This window comes from Octopus sinensis, linkage group LG25 (assembly GCF_006345805.1).
Source record: "Octopus sinensis linkage group LG25, ASM634580v1, whole genome shotgun sequence".
NCBI lineage: Eukaryota > Metazoa > Mollusca > Cephalopoda > Octopoda > Octopodidae > Octopus > Octopus sinensis.
Genome location: NC_043021.1, coordinates 2,748,052 through 2,769,534, shown reverse-complemented (window position 1 = coordinate 2,769,534; position 21,483 = coordinate 2,748,052). Strand labels below are relative to the sequence as shown.

The window sequence follows — 21,483 nt, the reverse complement described above, 5'->3', positions numbered from 1 at the left end:
GATCTTTTCGGTTTGAACGGCAGTTTTTTCTAGCAGTGCCATATGAAATTGTCACTCATAATTATGACCCTAGTATCGATCTATTGCATTTCAATCTGTTTTAGGGTTAGGGGGAAGGGTATCTTTTTTTCTTCACAAATGTAAATAAACCCAATCTGTTTCTTAAACGAGGGACATTTTCATACTGCACAGAATGTTTTTTTACCTCAACACACATCATTGATTGGTTGAAATTGCAGAAATTGAAGAAAAAAAACAGCAAATATCTTACAAACTATAGAATTTTCTCAATAAAGCCAAGAGAAAAAGATGTTTTATAAACACATTCTGCCAGTATACGAAATTTAAAATTTTTTAGTTACCTAGAAATTATGTTAAAAACTGCCGTTCAAACAGAAAAGATCCGAAGTTTTAATTTCGATCACTTTAACCATTTAAATATTCAGATGATTATTACTATGTCAAAAGTAATATTTGTTTACTTTCGTTATTTAGAATTAATTATGTTGTAGTTTAGAGATTTCAGTAATGAGATGGTTTAGTTTTAGAATGTCATTGTAGGGTTGGTGTGAGAGGTCAGTTTCAACTAAAAACCGGTTAAATATTTCGGCCGGAAATGGCCGGCTTGAATGCTAAAGGGTTAAAACAGGAATTTGTATCGCAAATCCAGGTTCAATTTTAGGTGGGATGGTAACAAAAGGGTTAACTAAAATATATTTAACTTACCAACAAAAGCAATCGCCATTTGAAGTTAGGGAACTCTTGATCACACTTCTCACATCGGTATTGGTTATTTCCCTGGTCTATCAGTTTCTTGTTACAATTTTCATTGGGACAAGCCTAACAACACAAGAAACAGGGAGGTTTTAGAGGGAGTTAATTACATTGTGTCACTTCATCAAACAAAAATGAAAACTATTGGCACAATTCAAATATGTACCATAGTGCCAGTGGCATGTAAAAGCACCATCAGAACGTGGCCGTTGCCAGCGCTGCCTCGACTGGCCTCCATGCCGGTGGCACATAGAAAGCACCAACCGATCCTGACCGTTGCCAGCCTCGCCTGGCACCTGTGCCGGTGGAACGTAAAAAGCATCCACTACACTCACGGAGTGGTTGGCGTTAAGGAAGGGCATCCAGCCGTAGAAACACTGCCAGATCAGGCTGGAGCCTGGTGCAGCCTCCTGGCTTCCCAGACCCCAGTCAAACCATCCAACCCACGCTAGCATGGAAAGCGGACGTTAAACGACGATGATGATGATTTTGGGATATACAAGTTAAAATTTTTCAGACCAAAATTCACAGCTACAAGGAGGTAGGCTGACTGACGCACCACAATGACTTTGGAGGACCAAATTGTCAATGTGAAAGGCAGCAGGATTCGGAAAGACAAAAACGTTTAAATGTTTCCACTTCACATTTACACGATATGTCAACCTGTATGCTGGAAAATATGCATGCCAGTGACACGTAAAAAGCATCATTTGAGCGTGGTCGATACCAGAGCCACATAAAAAGCACCACATGAGCTTGGTCAATGCCAGTGCTGCCTGACTGGCTTCTGTGCCAGTAGCACATAAAAAGCACCCACTATACTTTTGGGGTGGTTGGCATTAGGAAGGGCATCTAGCTGTAGAAACCTTGCCAGGTCAGGTTGGAACCTGATGCAGTCTCCTGGCTTGCCAGTCCTCAGGCAAACTCTCAAACATATGCCAGCATGAAAGCGGATGTTAAATGATGAAGAAGGAAACTGAAATTAAATGCCAGAATGCAATTACCATATTTGCCAGTGTATCAGATGCATCCCAATTGTATGAGGATACTTTGAAGAAAGAACAAATGTATTCTGTTTCATCATACACTTACTGAAAAATATTTTAAAGTTGTTTTATAGTGGAAAATGTATGATTTTGTGCATGCAAATGTAATATTGTAACAGCAGACATGCATCAGGTATGAAGCCGTGAATTTGTCTTATATAAATTACATCTAGGAGTGGCTGTGTGGTAAGTAGCTTGCTTACCAACCACATGGTTCCGGGTTCAGTCCCACTGCGTGGCATCTTGGGCAAGTGTCTTCTACTATAGCCCCGGGCTGACCAATGCCTTGTGAGTGGATTTGGTAGATGGAAACTGAAAGAAGCCTGTCGTATATATGTATATATATATATATATATGTGTGTGTGTGTGTGTGTATATATGTCTGTGTTTGTCCCCCTAGCATTGCTTGACAACCGATGCTGGTGTGTTTACGTCCCCGTCACTTAGCGGTTCGGCAAAAGAGACCGATAGAATAAGTACTGGGCTTACAAAGAATAAGTCCCGGGGTCGATTTGCTTTGACTAAAGGCGGTGCTCAGGCATGGCCGCAGACAAATGACTGAAACAAGTAAAAGAGCAAGCACTATATGTCACTTTTATCTTCTTTCAAATCGACTTGATTGATTGATTGATTCTAGTTTCAGCTTATGAGCTGTGGCCATGCTGGGGCACCAACTGTATAGTCTTATCCATAAAAGCATGGAAAAACAGACTTGATGATGATGATGATGGTAATCTTTGGCAGAAGGTGGCGAGCTGGCAGAATCGTTAGCACGCCGGGCGAAATGCTTTGTGGTATTTCGTCCGCCGCTGCGTTCTGAATTCAAATTCCACCGAGGTCAACTTTGCCTTTCATCCTTTCGGGGTCGATTAAATAAGTACCAGTTACACACTGGCGTCGATATAATCCGTTTGCTTGTCCTTGTTTGTCCTCTCTATGTTTAGCCCCTTGTGGGCAATAAAGAAATAGGTAAATTTGGCAGAATATAACTGCAGAAGTTGGAGTATTTAAAGAGAGCAAAACAAGTTAGAACCACCGTAAGCTGATGTTGTACCTACCATATACATGCAGTTTCCTTTCTTTATGAAAATCACAGTTCCCTTTGAGGTGAAGTAATCAGGTTTTGTTGCTCCTAACTTTTCAGATTTAACTTGTTCAAATGTCTTCCACTCATTGCCTAAATGAAATGAAAATAAAAGAGGAATTAAATACATCTTTGTTAACAGTGTCATCTTCATCATCAAAAAACAATTATTTCAAACAACTTTCCGTTTCGCGACCGTTGCCAGCACCGCCCCGTTTCGTGTCCGTTGCCAGCCTCGCCTGGCCCTCGTGCCGGTGGCACATAAAAAGCACCATCCGTTCGTGGCCGTTTGCCAGCTCTGTCTAGCACCAGTGCCGGTGGCACGTAAAAAGCACCCACTACACTCACGGAGTGGTTGGCGTTAAGGAAGGGCATCCAGCTGTAGAAACACTGCCAGATAAGACTGGGGCCTGGTGCAGCCTTCTGGCTTCACAGACCCCAGTAGAACCGTCCAACCCATGCTAGCATGGAAAGCGGACGCTAAACGATGATGATGATGATGATGATGATGATGAAATTCGGTTGATGAATTCATTTTTTTAGAGTTGTTTTTTTCAGCCATGAACCAAGCCATATCAGTTTTGTCTTGATGTATTGGCAAACTTTGTAACATAGTTTAGTCATTTAACGTCCGCTTTCCATGCTGGCATGGGTTGGACGATTCAACTGGGGTCTGGGAAGCCAGGAGGCTGCACCAGGCCCAGTCTGATCTGGCAATGTTTCTACGGCTGGATGCCCTTCCTAACGCAAACCACTCCGACAGTGTAGAGCGGGTGCCTTTCACATTCCACCGGCACGGAGGCCAGTCGGGGCGGCGCTGGCAACAACAGAAAGTAATAAAGCTTATGTAGTGTGTGTGATTGTGTTATAGTTATGTGTGTGCTGCAGGTCAGAGTTGAGCCAGTATTGAGTCCAATTAGAGTTGAGGAGATAGCAATATGGCTGTGTGGTTAGGGAGCTTGCTTCCTAGCTACATGGTTTCGGGTTCAGTCCCACTGCTTGGCACTTTGGGTAGGTGTCTTCCGCTATAGCCCCGAGCCGACCGGAGCTTTGTGATTGAATTCGGTAGGTGGAAGTTACTGCCGTGTGTGTATGTGTGCGTGTATGTGCTCAGTGCCTCTCCGAAAGAGAGAGAGGGCTAACAAATGCTAGAGCATTCAGCCATAGAAGACAACTGGAGCTTTCCAACTTATGCCACATGGAAGGCGAGTGTCGAATGATGATGGTGATGATGATGAGGATAAAGAAAAGATTCTAAGCCTAATTGATTATGAAGAGAATCCACTTAAATGAGATGCAGTTTGGAGTATCACAGCTGGTCTTGTCACAGTGAGACAACGGCATATTTTTTTAAGACGTGAAGTAAAGATGAGAGACATGTCTCCCCTGGATACGACGCCAGCCCTTCAAATGTTTCGTTTGATGACAATCTCCAGCCTACTTCAACAGGTTCCATTTTGTAAAACTATGTGGACTTGAAAGCAAAGTTGTTGGGATAAAGAGGGGGGGTTTAGAGGAGGAAGAGAGGGAGAGAAAGTGAGAGAGAGATGTACAATACCTCCTCTAATACTAGCTGAATCACCCTGAAAAGTGTTAAATTCCATATTACAACCATCTCGATCATACCAGCCACGAAGGAAATGGGCTTCCCTTATGTCGGGGTTTAGAATCATTTGTCCGCTTGATAATAAAGACAAGGTGCGACCTGAAGAAGAGAAATAAAAATAATTATATTCATTGGTGACAAAAAGCAATTCCTAAAAAAAGGCAACAATAAACATTTGGGAGGAATTAGATAAACGCAAACTCTGGAAGCCCTTTGTACATGTATGTGTACATGCATATATACACACACACACATTCATATGACTCAGTGGTTAGCATGTCGGGCTCACAATCATGAGGTAGCAAGTTCAATCCCCAGATCAGGCTGTGTTTTGTGTTCTTGAGCAAGGCACTTCATTTCATGTTATTCCAGTTTACTCAGCCGTAGAAGTGAGTTGCAACGTCCCTGGTGCCAAGCTGTATTGGCCCCTTTGCCTTTCTTTCCCTTGGACAACACCTATGACATGAAGAAGAGAGGCTGGTACGCATGAGCGACTGGTGGTCTTCCATAAATAACCTTGCCCTGATTTTTCCCTCGGAATGGAACTTTCCGGGTTCAATCCCACGGTCATTCGTGACTGAAGGAGGCCATTACTCTTTATATACACCCGTGTTCTTGTTTCACATTAGACTAAAGACAGGAGCAGTGCCTCAAAGAATTCTAGTTGAATGAATCAAGCCCAGGACTTATTCTATCAGTTTTTGCCAAACTTCTAAGTTACAATGACATAAACACACCAACACCAGGTGTCAGAGGGGGGACACACACACACACACACACACACAATGGGCTTCTTTTCAGTTTCTATCTACCAAGTCCACTCAGAGAGCTTTGGTCGATCTGAGGCTATAGTAGAAGACACTTGCTCAAGGTGCCATGCAGTGAGATTGAAACCAGAGCCACGTGATAAGATACACACACACACACACACACGTCTGGATAAGGCGTAGGTGTGGCTGTGTGGTAAGAAGTTTGCTTCCCAACCACAGGATCCCGAGTTCAGTCTTATGCAGCGTGTGGCACTGTGTCATCTACTATAGACCTGGGGCAAATCTGTGTCTTGGGAGTGAATCTGATAGACAGAAACTGAAAGAAGCCCATCACACACACACACCGCTTGACAACTGGTGTTGGTTTGTTTATGGTCCAGTAACTTCAGTTGATAGAATAATTATCAGGCTTAAAAAAAAAAGAGGCTGGAGTTGATTTGTTTGCCTGAAACTGTCAAGGCAGTGCCCCAGCATGGCCACAGTCCAACGACTGTAAGAAGTAGAAGGTTACATCTATGTATTTGTATAGGCGGAGGCATGGCTGTATGGTAAGAAGCTTGCTTCCCAACCACATGGGCCCAGGTTCGGTCCCACTGCATGGTGCCTTGGGTGAGGGTCTTCTGTGATAACCTTGGGCTGACCAAAGCCTGGGAAATCGATTTAACCCATGGATGGATGGGGGAGGGGCTGTTGTGGGTCAGAACAAAGCTGGGAGTAATGGTGATGAAGGCATCATGCCACTCTCCCCTCGACACCAGATACAGACTAATGTCATCCAAATGACTGTAACACAGGTCTGAAAATAAAAGATCCAAAATCTTTGAAATTCAATTTCAAAAGGAATTTACCTCCCCAGTCTGAAACCTTGGCTCCTTTGACTGCAACCACAGGGTTTTTGTTATCTTGGAAGCTCTCAGCCTGGGAGAAAGAAAGACAAAGAAAAAGAAAACAAAAACAAAATAAATGATGATGACGATGACAGAGATAGAGAAATAGTTTAGCAAAAACGAGAAGAAAGGACGGTGTATTCTTGGTTCTTATCTTTGCAGGGATCTCAACCCTGTCCCCCACCGCGTCATACGATTGGTGGTGGTGGGGGTGAAGAAGGTATCCTCAAACATGAGCCCAATGCTGAAGGAACCCCAAAGACCAGGTGGTTGGGGTGGTATGAAACCAGGCCACAGATTAAGACAATGATTCCCAAACCCAAATAGTGCTTGGAAGGAATACCACAAGGCACCTGGGGCCCTATAACAAACCCACCAACCCACCACTGGTCACTGGTATTGTGTATTAGCAATTCAGGTGCAGGCGTGGCTTTGTGATGAAGAAGCTTGCTTCCCAACCATATGGTTCTGGGTTCAGTCCCACTGCACGGCACCTTGCACAAATGTCTTCTATAGACCCAGGCTGATCAAAGCCTTGTGAGTGGATTTGGTAGATGGAAACTGAAGGAAGCCTGTTGTATGTATGTATGTATGTATATGTATGCATGTCTGTTTTTGTTTGTCCCCTACCACCACTTGATAACCGGTGTTGGTGTGTTTATGTCCCTGTAACTTAACAGTTCAGCTAAAGGGACTGATAGAATAATTACCAGGCTTAAGAGTTAGAGAAGTACTGGGATTGATTCATTTGACTGAAATCCTTCAAGGTGGTGCTCCAGCATGGCTGTCCTTGCCTTGACACATCATGTGATGGTTGTAAGTGAGCATCACTGTTATACAAGAGGGGTTGTTTGTTTCGAGTATTGTGAGAAAACATGTCTGGGCATAAGGAAATGTTACTTTTAATTGGGGACGCGAGGGTCTGAAAGCCCTAGAAATTTCCGCTCAACAAATTCCGTCTGACCCATGTAGGCGCAGGAGTGGCTGTGTGGTAAGTAGCTTGTTTACCAACCACATGGTTCCGGGTTCAGTCCCACTGCGTGGCACCTAGGGCAAGTGTCTACTATAGCCTCGGGCCGACCAATGCCTTGTGAGTGGATTTGGTAGACGGAAACTGAAAGAAGCCTGTCGTATATGTGTATATATATATATATAAGTGTGTGTGTATATGTTTGTGTGTCTGCGTTTGTCCCCCTAGCATTGCTTGACAACCGATGCTGGTGTGTTTACGTCCCCGTCACTTAGCGGTTCGGCAAAAGAGACCGATAGAATAAGTACTGGGCTTACAAAGAATAAGTCCTGGGGTCGATTTGCTCGACTAAAGGCGGTGCTCCAGCATGGCCGCAGTCAAATGACTGAAACAAGTAAAAGAGATAAAAGAGAAGCACTGAAAAGTGGGTGTTAAAACAATGAGGATAATAACCAGAAGAAACAGAGCAAGGTTCCATACACTGATGAATCAACCAATTCTTCAAGAGATGACCCCGGGGGGAGGGGTAGTGAAAAAGATGAAAAATAAAAGGTTTAAGCTAGAACTCACATCGCCTCCCCAAATGGTAAATCGGACGGACATGCCCGACTGGTCAGCAAGTTGCAGGTCGCGCTTTGAGAATTCCTTATTAGATTGCCGTCCAACCACTGTGGTGATATCTCCAACATTGGTCACGACACCAATTACGTCTGCAAATGATGAGAAAACATAGTTAAAAGAAAAATTTTCGTCATATCTTTATATATAAAAGTGAGGTTGTGTGAGTGTCTGTCTCCTACGATTTAGATTCCTAACTACTCCCACACTTTGCGGTGCAGTTTAACCAAAACCGGGTATCTTATAGTCGTGATTCATATCGAGCCCTTCTGGGTATTAGTGCGCGTCTACGATGAGTCTACGATTTAAAAAAAAATTTACCATCAATTTTTCCCATTTTTAATGCATTTTTGGCATATATAAGAGAAGTAACTCTAAAAATTTATTATTAAATCTCAGAACGTAAAAAGCTACAGTAACAACCAAAATGTGGTTAACCATATTGAGATGGCTATTATACTTTACATCTCTAAAAATGCTTATATAGTTATTTCCCTTACAAACCCGAGCAACGCCGGGTGATACTGCTAGTCCCTTTATAAATCGTTGCCTCAAACTTGATGCAATAACGTCTATGGAACTTTGTTTTATTATCATAATTCCACCAAAAAAAAACCCATTTCGAATGACATGTTACAAAGCACCAAGCCAGATACCGTGACCCTTTTGATACCTATTTCTTTATTACCCACAAGGAGCTAAACACAGAGGGGACAAACAAGGACAGACATAGGTATTAAGTCGATTACGTCGACCCCCAGTGCGTAACTGGTACTTAATTTATCGACCCCGAAAGGATGAAAGGCAAAGTCGACCTTGGCAGAATTTGAACTCACAACGCAACAGCAGATGAAATACCTATTTCTTTATTACCCACAAGGGGCTAAACACAGAGGGGACAAACAAGGACAGACGTAGGTATTAAGTCGATCGCATCGACCCCAATGTGTAACTGGTACTTAATTTATCGACCCCGAAGGGATGAAAGGCAAAGTCGGCCTCGGCAGAATTTGAACTCACAACGCAACGGCAGACGAAATACCTATTTCTTTATTACCCACAAGGGGCTAAACAAGGACAGACATAGGTATTAAGTCGATTACGTCGACCCCGGTGTGTAACTGGTACTTAATTTATCGACCCTGAAAGGATGAAAGGCAAAGTCGACCTCGGCAGAATTTGAACTCACAACGCAACGGCAGACAAAATACCGCTAAGCATTTCGCCCGGCGTGCTAACACAATATTTGTCCTGAATATTCTACGGGTCAAACCAGCCAGATCTGACCTCTCACACCTACTCTACACTGTCATTCTAAGCAGTTACATCATCAATACTTCAAAAGCTATGAGTTAATACATGAGTAATTGAAAACAGTGAAATTTGACAGAGTAATCAGGATGCCAGAGTTAACCCTTTCATTACCGTATTCATTTTGAGATGTTCTGTGCTTCTTTCAATTATTTTGACTCGTGGCCGATGCCAGTGCCGCCTCGACCGGCTTCCGTGCCGGTGGCACATAAAATACACCAATCCGACCGTGGCCGTTGCCAGCCTCGCCTGGCACCTGTGCAGGTGGCACGTAAAAAGCACCCACTACACTCACGGAGTGGTTGGCGTTAGGAAGGGCATCCAGCTGTAGAAACATTGCCAGATAAGACTGGAGCCTGGTGCAGCCTTCTGGCTTCCCAGATCCCCGGTCGAACCGTCCAACCCATGCTAGCATGGAGAACGGACGTTAAACGATGATGATGATAACAAAGAATTTAGTAAAATAACTTGGTTATCATTAAGCTAGTGTTAGGATCATAAATTGTGACTAAGGTTTGGTGGAAGATTTTAATGAAAAACTTATGAAAACAAGACATTTATACTAGAGCCAGAGCCGGTTTTGGCCGGGTTGGTAACGAAAGGGTTAATCATCATTATTATCGTTTAAAATCCGCTTTCTATGCTGGCATGTGTTGGACGGTTTAATCTGATCTGATCTGGCAAGGTCTCTACAGCTGGATAACCTTACTAATGCCAATCACTCCAAGAGTGTAGTGGGTGCTTTTTATATTCAAAACTCCAGAGTAAAATAACCACAAAGTTATTTTACAAAATTCCTTGTTGTTTTAAAGTTATTTGCAATAATTGCAGAGTATTTTAACAAATATGATAGTGAAAGGATAAGCTAGTGTGAAATTTAATTGAAGAAGCATCAAATAAGTGGAAAAGAAAAACAAGAAGAGACTGGATGAGTTAGACATTTACAGGGTTAAAATGCAGCAGTGCCATATTTTCCAGAATCTAAGTTGAATTTCTTAGACCAAAATTTATTGCCAAAAATGGTAGGTTGACTTATAAACGAAAATGACTTTGGAGGACTGAATATTCCTTGTGAAATACATCAGGAATTGGAAAGATATTGTCAATATTTGAACGTTTACACTGCATGGTTACACAATATACATCAACTGGAAAACACAGTTTTTAGAAACAGAGCGTCCCCCATAGTCCATCCCCTCCTCACCGTGGTGGGGACGCTGGCAACGGGTAGTTTCAGAGCTATGCCATCGGGAACGTCGGTTCCTGGTAGGGCCACCCAAGGCGGATTGGTCTGACACTGAGTGGTATTAGGGCCACAACCCGGCAGACAGGGTTCTGGTGAAAATCCTCGGAGTGTCTGTTTGTGTCCCCCAAGTCCATCCCCTCCTCACCGTGGTGGGGACGCTGGCAACGGGTAGTGTCAGAGCTATGCCGTCGTGAACTTCGGTTCCTGGTAGGGCCACCCAAGGCGGATTGGTCTAACACCGAGTGGTATTAGGGCCACAACCCAGCAGACAGGGTTCTGGTGAAAATCCTCGGAGTGTCTGTTTCGGCAAACGGCGGCTCCTTGGTCGTTCTGTCCCTGCGTCTGCGGACAATCTGCGGCAAACAGGATGTCTCTACATGCAGGATTGTTGGGGACCGCTTGTGAAATCCACATATTCCCACGAAACTTCTTCCACGAGTAGAAGAAGCCGACTCAACCTGCCTAGGGTGAATGTCGTCACAATTAGTACAAGTAGTTTAGAAACAGAGAAAAGATTCACTCACCAATAATAGTGTTAGGTTCAATTTGGCCCAGGTCTTTCAATGGCTTAAAATCATATGTGATGGTGGGCAAATTTGTGTTCTCTGTGCACAACTCAATGACTGTGTCAGAGTTGAAAGTCATCTCAAAGTCATTCTGCACAGAACTAAATTTCTTGTTTGCCATCTTTAGAGTGGCTCTACTCACGTAATAAGCCTGAAATAACAAAGAAAAACGGAATAGGTTAAAGAAAAAAAGAAAGAAAAGAAACCCCATGTTTGGGTTGCTTTAAATTACATTGACTGTAGCCATGCTGGAGCACTGCCTTAAATTCCAAGTGACCCCTGCAAACATGGAAAAGTGGACACTGAATGTTAAGAAGGAGTCAACTTTAAAACTCATCTCTAAACAACCGTTGTATGGATACAGGGTTGGCCAAAAGTCACCTGACAGTTAATCAAAACCATTTAATTCCAAGATTAAAACAAAAAATTAATTTACATGAGACTCCACTAATAAATAGACATCATCATCGTTTAGCATCCGTTTTCCCATGCTGGCATGGGTTGGATGGTTTGACTGGGGACTGGCAAAGCCAGAAGGCTGCACCAGGTTCCAATCTGATCTGGCAAGGACTCTACAGCTGGATGCCTTTCCTAATGCCAACCACTCCCAGAGTGTAGTGGGTGCTTTTTATGTGCCACCAGCACGGGAACCAGTCAGGTGGGACTGGCATCAACCATGTTTGAACGGTGCCTTTTATGTGCCACCGGCACAGGAGCCAGTTGAATGTGTATCATGGCTGTTTGTTAACAACTTTTCATGCCAGCGCCGCCTTGGCTGGCTTCCGTGCCGGTGGCACGTTAAAAGCACCAACCGATCGTGGCCGTTGCCAGACTCCCCTGGCATGTAAAAAAGCACCCACTACACTCTTGGAGTTGTTGGCGTTAGGAAGGGCATCCAGCTGTAGAAACACTGCCAGATCAGACTGGAGCCTGGTGCAACCTCCTGGTTTCCCAGACTCCGGTCGAACCATCCAACCCGTGCTAGCACGGAAAACGGACGTTAAACGATGATGATGATGATGATGTAAGAGTATTAACACCCAATCTTTCTGCTATTTTAACACTGATTCTGCGTTCAAAATTCAAAATATCACTTTCTTGTCTGTATTGTACCTTTTCTGAACCTTTTACAGTAAGAGGTGTCACAATGAAGTCAAGGGTACAGAGTATGGTGGCTGAGTTAATTAAATTAACAGGACTCAGTTAATTTACCCAGCTCTGTCTGGCAACCGTGTCGGTGGCACGTAAAAGCACCATCCGTTCGTGTTCGTTGCCAGCCTCGGCTGGCCCCCGTGCCGGTGACACGTAAAAGCAGCGTCTGTTCGTGTCCGTTTGCCAGCTCTGTCTGGCCCCATGTCGGTGGCACGTAAAAGCACCATCCGTTCGTGGCCGTTTGCCAGCTCTGTCTGGCACCTGTGCAGGTGGCACGTAAAAAACACCCACTACACTCGCGGAGTGGTTGGCGTTAGGAAGGGCATCCAGCCGTAGAAACACTGCCAGATCTGACTGGGCCTGACGAAGCCTTCCAGCTTCACAGACCCCAGTTGACCCGTCCAACCCATGCTAGCATGGAAAGCGGACGTTAAACGATGATGATGATGATGATGATGATACAGGTATAACAAAACGAAGGTGAAACTTACCTTGTTAACTTGAAGAAATTCAAAGAACTTGTCAACTGCATCATTAAATCCTGTGGCCCGGATTTCACCGCTGTCATCGAGGAACGTAACACTGAACAGCTTGCCCTCCCCACGAGAGTTACTCCAGTTCCTCACAGCAGATTTATGGGTCACTCGCGCACAAATCTTCCATCTGTTGAAAACAATAAAGTTAAGGCATATACACTTGCGTCAGAAATTAATTAGCACTTCTCAAATTTCTACATTAAATAGGTTAAATCAATTAACCTATGAGCTGTTCAAAACGTCTTACGCGATGAGAAAACTTAGTATGGTGTGATTTCGGTCCTTGCGAAGCGCTACCTATATCTATTAAAGAAAGGAAGATTTGTCTGCATCCGCACTCCAAGTTGTTGTTGCACTGCTATGTCAACATCATAAGGCTGTAGACTCTCAAACTGCTCTGCAAACAAAGTTACGTCATCGTTCTGCGCAACAGTGAACTCGCAACAAAGCAATAGTTCGAGATATGGCCACTAGGTGACAGCACATACCTTGAGTGAAGAGCAAATCAAGGGTGCTAATTAATTTCTGACGGTAGTGTACAATGTGTGTGTGTGAAGGTTTGTGGTCTTGAGGTTAGGGTGTTGCACTCACAATTGCGAAATCACGGTTTCGATTCCCGGACTTGTGCAAAACACTTCTTTCCTTGTTATTTTTAGCCCACTTAACTGTAAATGGGTGGTAACCCTACCCTGCGATGAGGGGGGGGGGACTGCCAGGCAAACCAGCAGGGTGGCATCATTCAAAAGCTACAACAACGCAAGGAAGTGCACTGTGATCAGTGGTGTATAACATTGATTGTCTAGTCGATACAGTGAAATATATGTATTTCAATTGTTTCAGCCATTGGATTGTGGTCATGCTGGAGCACCACCTCAGACTGCTTACATTGAACAAATCAACTCCAATACTTTTTCTTTTTTTTTATATTTTGATGTCTGGTATTCATTCTGCTATTATATAGAAGCCACTGCATAATTATTTTATTGGTCTCTTTTGCCAAACAGCTAAGTTATGGGGATATAAACAAACCAACACTGGTTACCAAACAGTGGTGGTGGGAGACACAGACACATTAATACATATATACAATGGTCTTCCACAGTTTCCATCTTTTGAATTCACTCATGGAGTATTGGCCAGACTGGAGCAAAGCACTCAGGTGATGTGATGTAAGTAACAATTTGAAATAAGGAAGAAACTCTGCAATCCTTTATCAATGCCATCACCAAATACTTCTGACAGGTTGAATATTCCAAGACCAATGAACCATGGTTAATTCTTCTCTTTTGCATGCAACGAATGCTACAGGATGATTCAATGAAATGCCATTCCACCTGACCATCTCCTCTGCCCACCATTCCAGGGAGACTTGTGGGTGGTGTGGGGAATAGACCCTGTGGGCACCTCCTCCTCGGGGTCCTATTAGAAGCAACCATCATTACACTTTCACCATCGTTAACAGTTGTTCGTTCGTTCCTGGACCCACTTTAGGGTCCTGCGACACGCTTCCTTTGCATTTCCATCCCATGCCTCCCAGGGCGACTCGCAGACTCATTGCTAGTTGTGCTGCCATTGACTGCTGACTGTAATATATTTATCTGAACGGACGTTCCACTAAGTTCAAAACATGTCAATGCTTAGATTCTCAAAGACTCCAATTCATTCAAGCTAAAAACAGGAGAACAAAAAGGCAACTTACCTATTTTGGTAGAGCGAGAGTCCTGCGATGGCATGAATTCTGCCAGTTCCTCCTGGAGTTGTAGGAAGACCAGGTGGTTTATTATTAACGACAGGGCCACTACCTAAAGGTGTCCCTAGAACCAAAGGAAATGAAATATCATCATTACCACTATCACTATTGAAAATGTCTGTTTTCTATGCTGGCATGGGTTGGGCGATTTGGTAAGAGCTGGTGAGCTACAGGACCACACCAAGTTCTGCTGTCTACTTTGGCTTGGTTTCTAGGATTGGATCGCCTCCCTAATGCCAACCATCGGGCATGGCTGTGTGGTTAGGGAGCTTGCTTCCCAACTACATGGTTTCGGGTTCAGTCCCACTGCGTGGCACTTTGGGTAGGTGTCTTCTGCTATAGCCTCGAGTCGACCGAAGCTTTGATTGAATCGGTAGGTGGAAGTTACTGCCGTGTGTGTATGTGTGCGTATAGCTGCTCAGTGCCTCTCCGAAAGAGAGAGAGAGGGTATAGGGACTTTTTACATGGCAAAAGCACCAAGATAGTCCCAAGTAACTTGCAAAACAAAGATCCCTCAACTGAGGAGGGACTAGTATTAAAAGAGGTGGTACAAGGCTAGGAATTTTGGGAGCAAGTCGATTACATTGACCCCAGTACTCCACTGGTACTTATTTTATTGACCCCGGAAGAATGACAGGCAAACATCAACCTCGGCAGAATTTGAACTTGCAAAATAAGAATGGATGGAATGCCACAACGCATTTTCCATGGTGTGCTAACGATTCTGCCAGCTCGCTGCCTTAATAATAACAAAATGATTACAAATTTTGTCACAGGGCCAGCAACATTGTGGGAAGGGATTAGTAGATTACATTGACCCCAGTGCACAACTGGTACGTATTCTATGGATCCTGAAACTATGAAAGGCAAAGTCAACCTTGGTGGAATTTGAACACAGAGGAATTCAAAACAGGATGCCCCTGGGAGATGATTTTTAAATTGAGAATATTTGAAATAAACTCGACTACTCTCACAAACGAGAATACTAAAAATGAACCTGACCGCTCTCAAAGATTAAGTAGTGAAATGGAAAAAAAAAAGGGGGAAAAATAATCCAGAATCCTTGTCTGTTACCAGATCGATCCCAAAATCTAATCAGTTTGTGCCAGTCACAAGGCCAAACATCCCTGAACGTTTCATCCAATCTATCCAGCAATTCTTGAGATAATCTTGTCCACAGACAAACAAACACAACTGAAAACAATGCCTTCGCTAAGGCGGAGGTTTAATAATGAAAGGAATTGTCAGAAAGGAAACATGTAACTCACTGTTTGGTATGGGAACAGACGGAGGCTTGGAAGGTGCAGGAAGACCTGATAAACAAGAAAATTCAAATTATAAAGAAAGGTTTAAATGTGGAAAGAAGCCAAGAAGTTTATAATGGCAAAGAGAAACACAGAGACATGTAAAAGTACAACTTTTGCCAACCAGTTGTGTGAGAGCTGTAGGTGTTGGGCCAACTCATTAAATCTTGCAAACTGAATACAATAACGAGGTAACACTTTACAGAATAATTTGAATATTAATAGGTTAGCACTACTAAGAATTTATAACTGGGAACATAATTCTTGCAATTAATTTCTTAAGAGGTGATGCTTACATAGTATGATAGTGTAAATGTTCAAATGCTGTCATTATCCTTCCAAATCCTAGAATTTGATATGGAATTTTTGATCCTCCAAAGTTGTCTTGGTGTAAGAAGTCAACCTACCTTTTTTGCTGACATTACAGAAATTCTACAAACTTCAAGAAAATGTGAAATTCTTCTTTTTTTTTTTTTTTTTTTGAAGCAGATAAAGCAATAAAGAATACTGAATAAATATTGGGTTAAAAATCCCTTTTGGAAAGGAAAAGTCAAAGGCTGCCCTGTTGGACATGAATCTACATTTTCTTTAGACATGTCAAGTATTCTACCTTTGGATTTTAGGGGCTGTAAATTTTGGTTTGAAAAATTCAACTGGTATTCTAGAAAATGCGGTATATTTGGGTGTCCACAAAAGAATCAACAAGTGCCTATAATTGAATTCTTTCTAACGATGAAGAGAAAAGCTCAATGTTTGTCATGTAATCTAATCAAAATAGATTAATTTTGGGAAGATTATTTAGGATTAGTTAATCGAAGAAGTGATTGCTAAAATTCCTTATTGCAGGAACCAACATCACATTTGAAGGAATTTCGGTTCAGTTCTCAGTGGCAGGTGGTAAGAAAGTACGAAAAGAACTCAAATCAGTCTAATTTGTGTGGACGGTGGATAATCTCTTTGGTCACAGTTGATAAGTTTTAATCACTCATTGATGGATATATCTCAGATGAAGCAAGGTTTGTGACGTTCTCTACAAGAAAAACAAATACTTAAAAGAAAATACTCACTGTTTGTGTTGTTCTCAGCAGCAGCAGGTGCAGCTGAAAGAGAGAAAATCAAAGTCAAAACGTTTCAAATAAAACTTCTTTGTAATCAAATGCAACAAGCTATATATATATATATATATATATATATATATATATATATGTGTGGAGGCGCAATGGCCCAGTGGTTAGGGCAGCGGACTCGCGGTTTCGATTCCCTGACCAGGCATTGTGAGTGTTTATTGAGCGAAAACACCTAAAAGCTCCACGAGGCTCCGGCAGGGGGTGGTGATCCCTGCTGTACTCTTTCTTCTGTTGGCCTGCTCGCTTAGCCAGCGGGGTGGCGTCATTCGAAGGCTAAAACAATGCGAACGTGTTGTGACCAGCGATGTGTAGCAACATCTGATAGCCTGGTTGGTCACGTGATATATATATATATATATATATATGTTCTTTCGGCAGTGTACCGCTTTAAATATGGGTGAAGAATAGAACCAGCATTTAGGCAAATTGGAACAGCAGAATTATGTAACTAGATCTGGAGGATTATCAGAATGGGTGTAGTAAGGATTGAACTCAAGACCAGGATTTCAATTTCCAGCTATTGTGGCTATTGTGCTCTTGCTGCAAAGTAAAATACCAAAACTATTATACAACAATGATCAACCAGACTTACCTTCCCCAGCTCTGTAGGATTTTGGATTCCCTATCTTCTGTCCAACTTCAGAAGCTTTTGCAATCACTTCTAGATCGAGCAAAATGATAACTTTCCTGTTGCAAAATAAAATAAAATATTTTCATTACCATCATTTTAACATCCACTTTCTTATGCTTGCATGGGTCGGACAGAATCTTCTGTGGCCAGATGCCCTTCCTGTTGCCAACCCTCATTTGTTATTTGTTTCCAAGTAAGATGTTTCCCCCAGGGTCAGATATGTTTTTTGGTGAAAGACTGGAGATGAAGGACACTGCTTGTATGACGGTGACACTTGTTTACGACTGTCACGTTATGTCAAGAGACTCAGAGATACCATGACATACAAACACACACAAAATCAACTCACAAGGCTTTGGTCGACCTGGGGCTATAGTAGAAGACACCTGCCTGAGGTGCCACACAGTGGGACTGAACCCAAAACCATGTGATCGGGAACCAAGTTTCTTAACCATGCAACCACACCTGTGGCTATTCTTACAAAAGTTTTTTTCCTCTTGACAACACTTGTGGCAGTCATCAGAAGATGACCGTCTGCGAAAGGGGTAGAATACTCAGGACTTGAAGCATTCATTCCAGGTAAGACAGCATTTGCTTCTCAAGAGAGGCTTCTTAGAGATAAGAATCAGTTCATATTCCTACCGAGCAGTTGTTAATGCTTGTAATGTTGGCAAATACAACAGGGATTTTGTTTTCAAAGTATCAATCATCATCATCATTGTTTAGCGTCCGCTTTCCATGCTGGCATGGGTTGGACGGTGCAGCTGGGGTCTGGGAAGCCAGAAGGCCGCACCAGGCCCAGTCTGATCTAACAATGTTTCTACAGCTGGATGCCATTCCTAACGCCAACCACTCCGTGAGTGTAGTGGGTGCTTTTTATGTGCCACCTGCACAGGTGCCAGACAAGACTGGCAACGGCCACAATCGGATGGTGCTTTTTACGTGCCACCGGCACAATCATTGACTGATAAGTGTGAGAAAGAAGACTGGGCAGGTTGCAAGTGACAAACTTTTAAAAGATCAAAACGACGAAAAAGATCTGTTGTTTGAAAAGAAATCTAAGCTGGAGTGCATTGAGGAAAATATGGCAAAGGACAAAGGTAACCTTTCTCAATGCAAGACAGGAAGAACTTCTTTTCTTCTTTTGGACTGGAGTATTTGTGCCATCAGTAATAATGGTGGATGTTTTGGTATCATAGAAGCACTCCGTCGGTTACGATGACGAGGGCTCCGGTTAATCCGATCAACGGAACAGCCGGCTCGTGAAATTAACGCGTAAGTGGCTGAGCACTCCACAGACACGTGTACCCTTAACGTAGTTCTCGGGGATATTCAGTGTGACACAGAGAGTGACAAGGCCGGCCCTTTTGAAATACAGGTACAACAGAAACAGGAAGTAAGAGTGAGAGAAAGTTGTGGTGAAAGAGTACAGCAGGGATCACCACCATCCCCTGCCGGAGCCTCGTGGAGCTTTAGGTGCTTTCGCTCAATAAACACTCACAACGCCCGGTCTGGGAATCGAAACCACGATCCTACGACCACTAGGCCATTGCGCCTCCACACCAACCAAACTATGCACGTATATCTCTAGAAATATTCCTTTTATACTTTGGAATAAAAGCGGAAGCGCCGCCGCTTCTCAGCTGGGCCATTGCGCCTCTGTTTTGGTATAAAAAAACGAGGACAAAGTAGAAAGCAAAGGAGCAAACTGTAAGCAAGGGGGACATTGAAAAACAAAACCTTTGCATTCTCAAAAACTGTGACAATCGTTTACTTACTTGTCATTTTGAATGATGTTACATAAGAACTTGTTCAGCTTGATAACCGACAGATTGTCTAGAGAACCATCTTCCATCATGGGGTTCAGCTGAGTCGCCAGCATAACACCTTGCAATAAAAATACCGATTTCTTTATTACCCACAAGGGGCTAAACACAGAGAGGACAAACAAAGACAGACAAACGGATTGAGTCGATTACATCGACCCCAGTGCGTAACTGGTACTTATTTAATCGACCCCGAAAGGATGAAAGGCAAAGTTGACCACGGCAGAACTTGAACTCAGAACGTAAGGGCAGACGAAATACTGCTAAGCATTTCACCCCACGTGCTAACGATTCTTATTTCTTTACTACCCACAAGGGGCTAAGCACAGAGAGGACAAACGGATTAAGTCGATTATATCGACCCCAGTGCGTAACTGGTACTCATTTAATCGACCCCGAAAAGATGAAAGGCAAAGTCGACCATGGCAGAATTTGAACTCAGAACGTAGCGGCACACGAAATACTGCTTAGCATTTCGCCCCGCGTGCTAACGATTCTTATTTCTTTACTGCCCACAAGGGGCTACACACATAGGGGACAAAGACAGACAAACGGATTAAGTCGATTACGTCGACCCCAGTGCATAACTGGTACTTATTTAATCGACCCCGAAAGGATGAAAGGCAAAGTCGACCTTGGCAGATTTTGAACTCAGAACGTAGCGGCACACGAAATACTGCTTAGCATTTTGCCCGGCGTGTTAATGTTTCCGCAAGCTCACCGCCTTGCAATAAAAATACCATCATCATCACGTGTTTTAACGTCCATTTTACTATGCTTGCATGGGTCAGATGAAATTCACTAAGGCAGGCAGATTTTCTGAGACCTGATGCCAACCTTCACCAATTTTCAAAGGAAGGTCATATCCACCCCCATGACCAGAAATGTTTCCAGAAAAAGGATTTCACTTGTATGACAGCAACGCTTGTTTATTTGTATCTATACTGTAAAGACATCAAAACACAGACACACACGCAATGGGCTTCTTTCAGTTTCCACTAACCATATCTATTTACAAGAGTTCACAATAATTCACTTCGAGATATTTATATATATATAAATAAATGAAAGAATGGAGTCGAACGAAGATGTTAACAAAATTCCTTTACTCTTGACACATGTTTCGAAGACAGCATATTTTCATTCCGAAGGAATAAAGGGTGCATTATGCTATCTTCTCAACAGGAATTTGCTACCTAGGTTTCGGTTAAACGAATTTTCCATACTGACGATAAACATAGGATAATTCATTCACCTACTTATATATATATATATATATACATACATATACACACATAAATATAAACAACAAAAAAAAACATACTCACTGGAGTAACTCAGCTGACCATCGGACAATAAAAGACGATATCGTTCAGCGCCAGCAGAACTTGGGATCTTTTTCGAACTCTAGGGGAGAGAAAACCAACAAAAACAAGGTGTTATTTTAGTGAGATACAATATTTACTCCTGTTATAAGTTACACATCCTCCGCCCCCAGATTCTTAAACCTGAAGATTATAAGGGTGCATCATAATACTTCTTTCTTTTCTTTCATGAGCCCCAGGACTCACAAGGCTTGAGTTTAATCCACTTCCTATGATGCTTAAATCCCTGGATGGGATGATAGTCCTTTGGAGGGTTAACTTCCCAACCCTGGTTGGAACTCATTTACAGCTGAGTAGACTGGATCTGTGTGAAATGATACATTTTGCTCAAAAACACAATGTACTGCATGGTCCAGGAATTGAAACCATGATTGTAAGATCACGAGTGCAACACCCTAACTACTAAGCCATGTGCCTTTGCACCATTAGACACAAGAACTAAATGTTATCCATTTTCCCCTTCATTTTTCAGATTACAAAACTTAGAAAATCGACCGTCTGCCAAGCAAATGGGAAGCAGTAATTGAAGCAGATGGTGAATATGCTCCGGAATAATCATTTAAATAGGTTTTTGTTGAATAAAATTGGTTGCAAAAAAATCCGCAATAGTTATGCACCAACCCAATATATATGGTAGTTGGACAAATTCCTTCAAGAAGTACCAGACAAACCTCTGACACTTGGATGCCTCTCATTAAACAATTTCCTATTCAAATGAGCTAAGACACTGGTTCTTAACCAGGATCCACATTGCCCTTGGGAGAGGGGGGTCCATTATAGAATTTGGTTGTTAAAATATATTTGCAATAAATTTATTTTACTTGTAGAATACAGAAAATACTTTGACAAATATTTTTAATGCAATTCCTAATAATATTTAATCCTGAAAATATA

At 42.7% G+C, this 21,483-nt stretch overlaps 1 protein-coding gene across 4 annotated transcripts in view; it reads right to left on the bottom strand.

Annotated features, from left to right (window-relative positions):
* LOC115224297 (replication protein A 70 kDa DNA-binding subunit) overlaps positions 1-21,483 on the bottom strand; it is a 30,842-nt gene that overhangs the window by 7,339 nt on the left and 2,020 nt on the right. For 2 of the 4 annotated variants that reach the window (XM_036513281.1, XM_029795127.2), the window contains exons 3-15: positions 20,533-20,611; positions 19,157-19,265; positions 17,340-17,434; positions 16,688-16,720; positions 15,585-15,629; positions 14,266-14,380; positions 12,522-12,693; positions 10,837-11,029; positions 7,708-7,847; positions 6,129-6,198; positions 4,463-4,609; positions 2,879-2,997; positions 727-840 (exon numbers count right to left, since the gene is read on the bottom strand). In XM_036513281.1, coding sequence (XP_036369174.1) covers positions 727-840; positions 2,879-2,997; positions 4,463-4,609; positions 6,129-6,198; positions 7,708-7,847; positions 10,837-11,029; positions 12,522-12,693; positions 14,266-14,380; positions 15,585-15,629; positions 16,688-16,720; positions 17,340-17,434; positions 19,157-19,265; positions 20,533-20,611 — 1,431 coding nt within the window. The remainder of the gene's footprint in view (positions 1-726; positions 841-2,878; positions 2,998-4,462; positions 4,610-6,128; positions 6,199-7,707; positions 7,848-10,836; positions 11,030-12,521; positions 12,694-14,265; positions 14,381-15,584; positions 15,630-16,687; positions 16,721-17,339; positions 17,435-19,156; positions 19,266-20,532; positions 20,612-21,483) is intronic. The other 2 variants (XM_036513282.1, XM_036513283.1) reach the window with 2 other exon arrangements.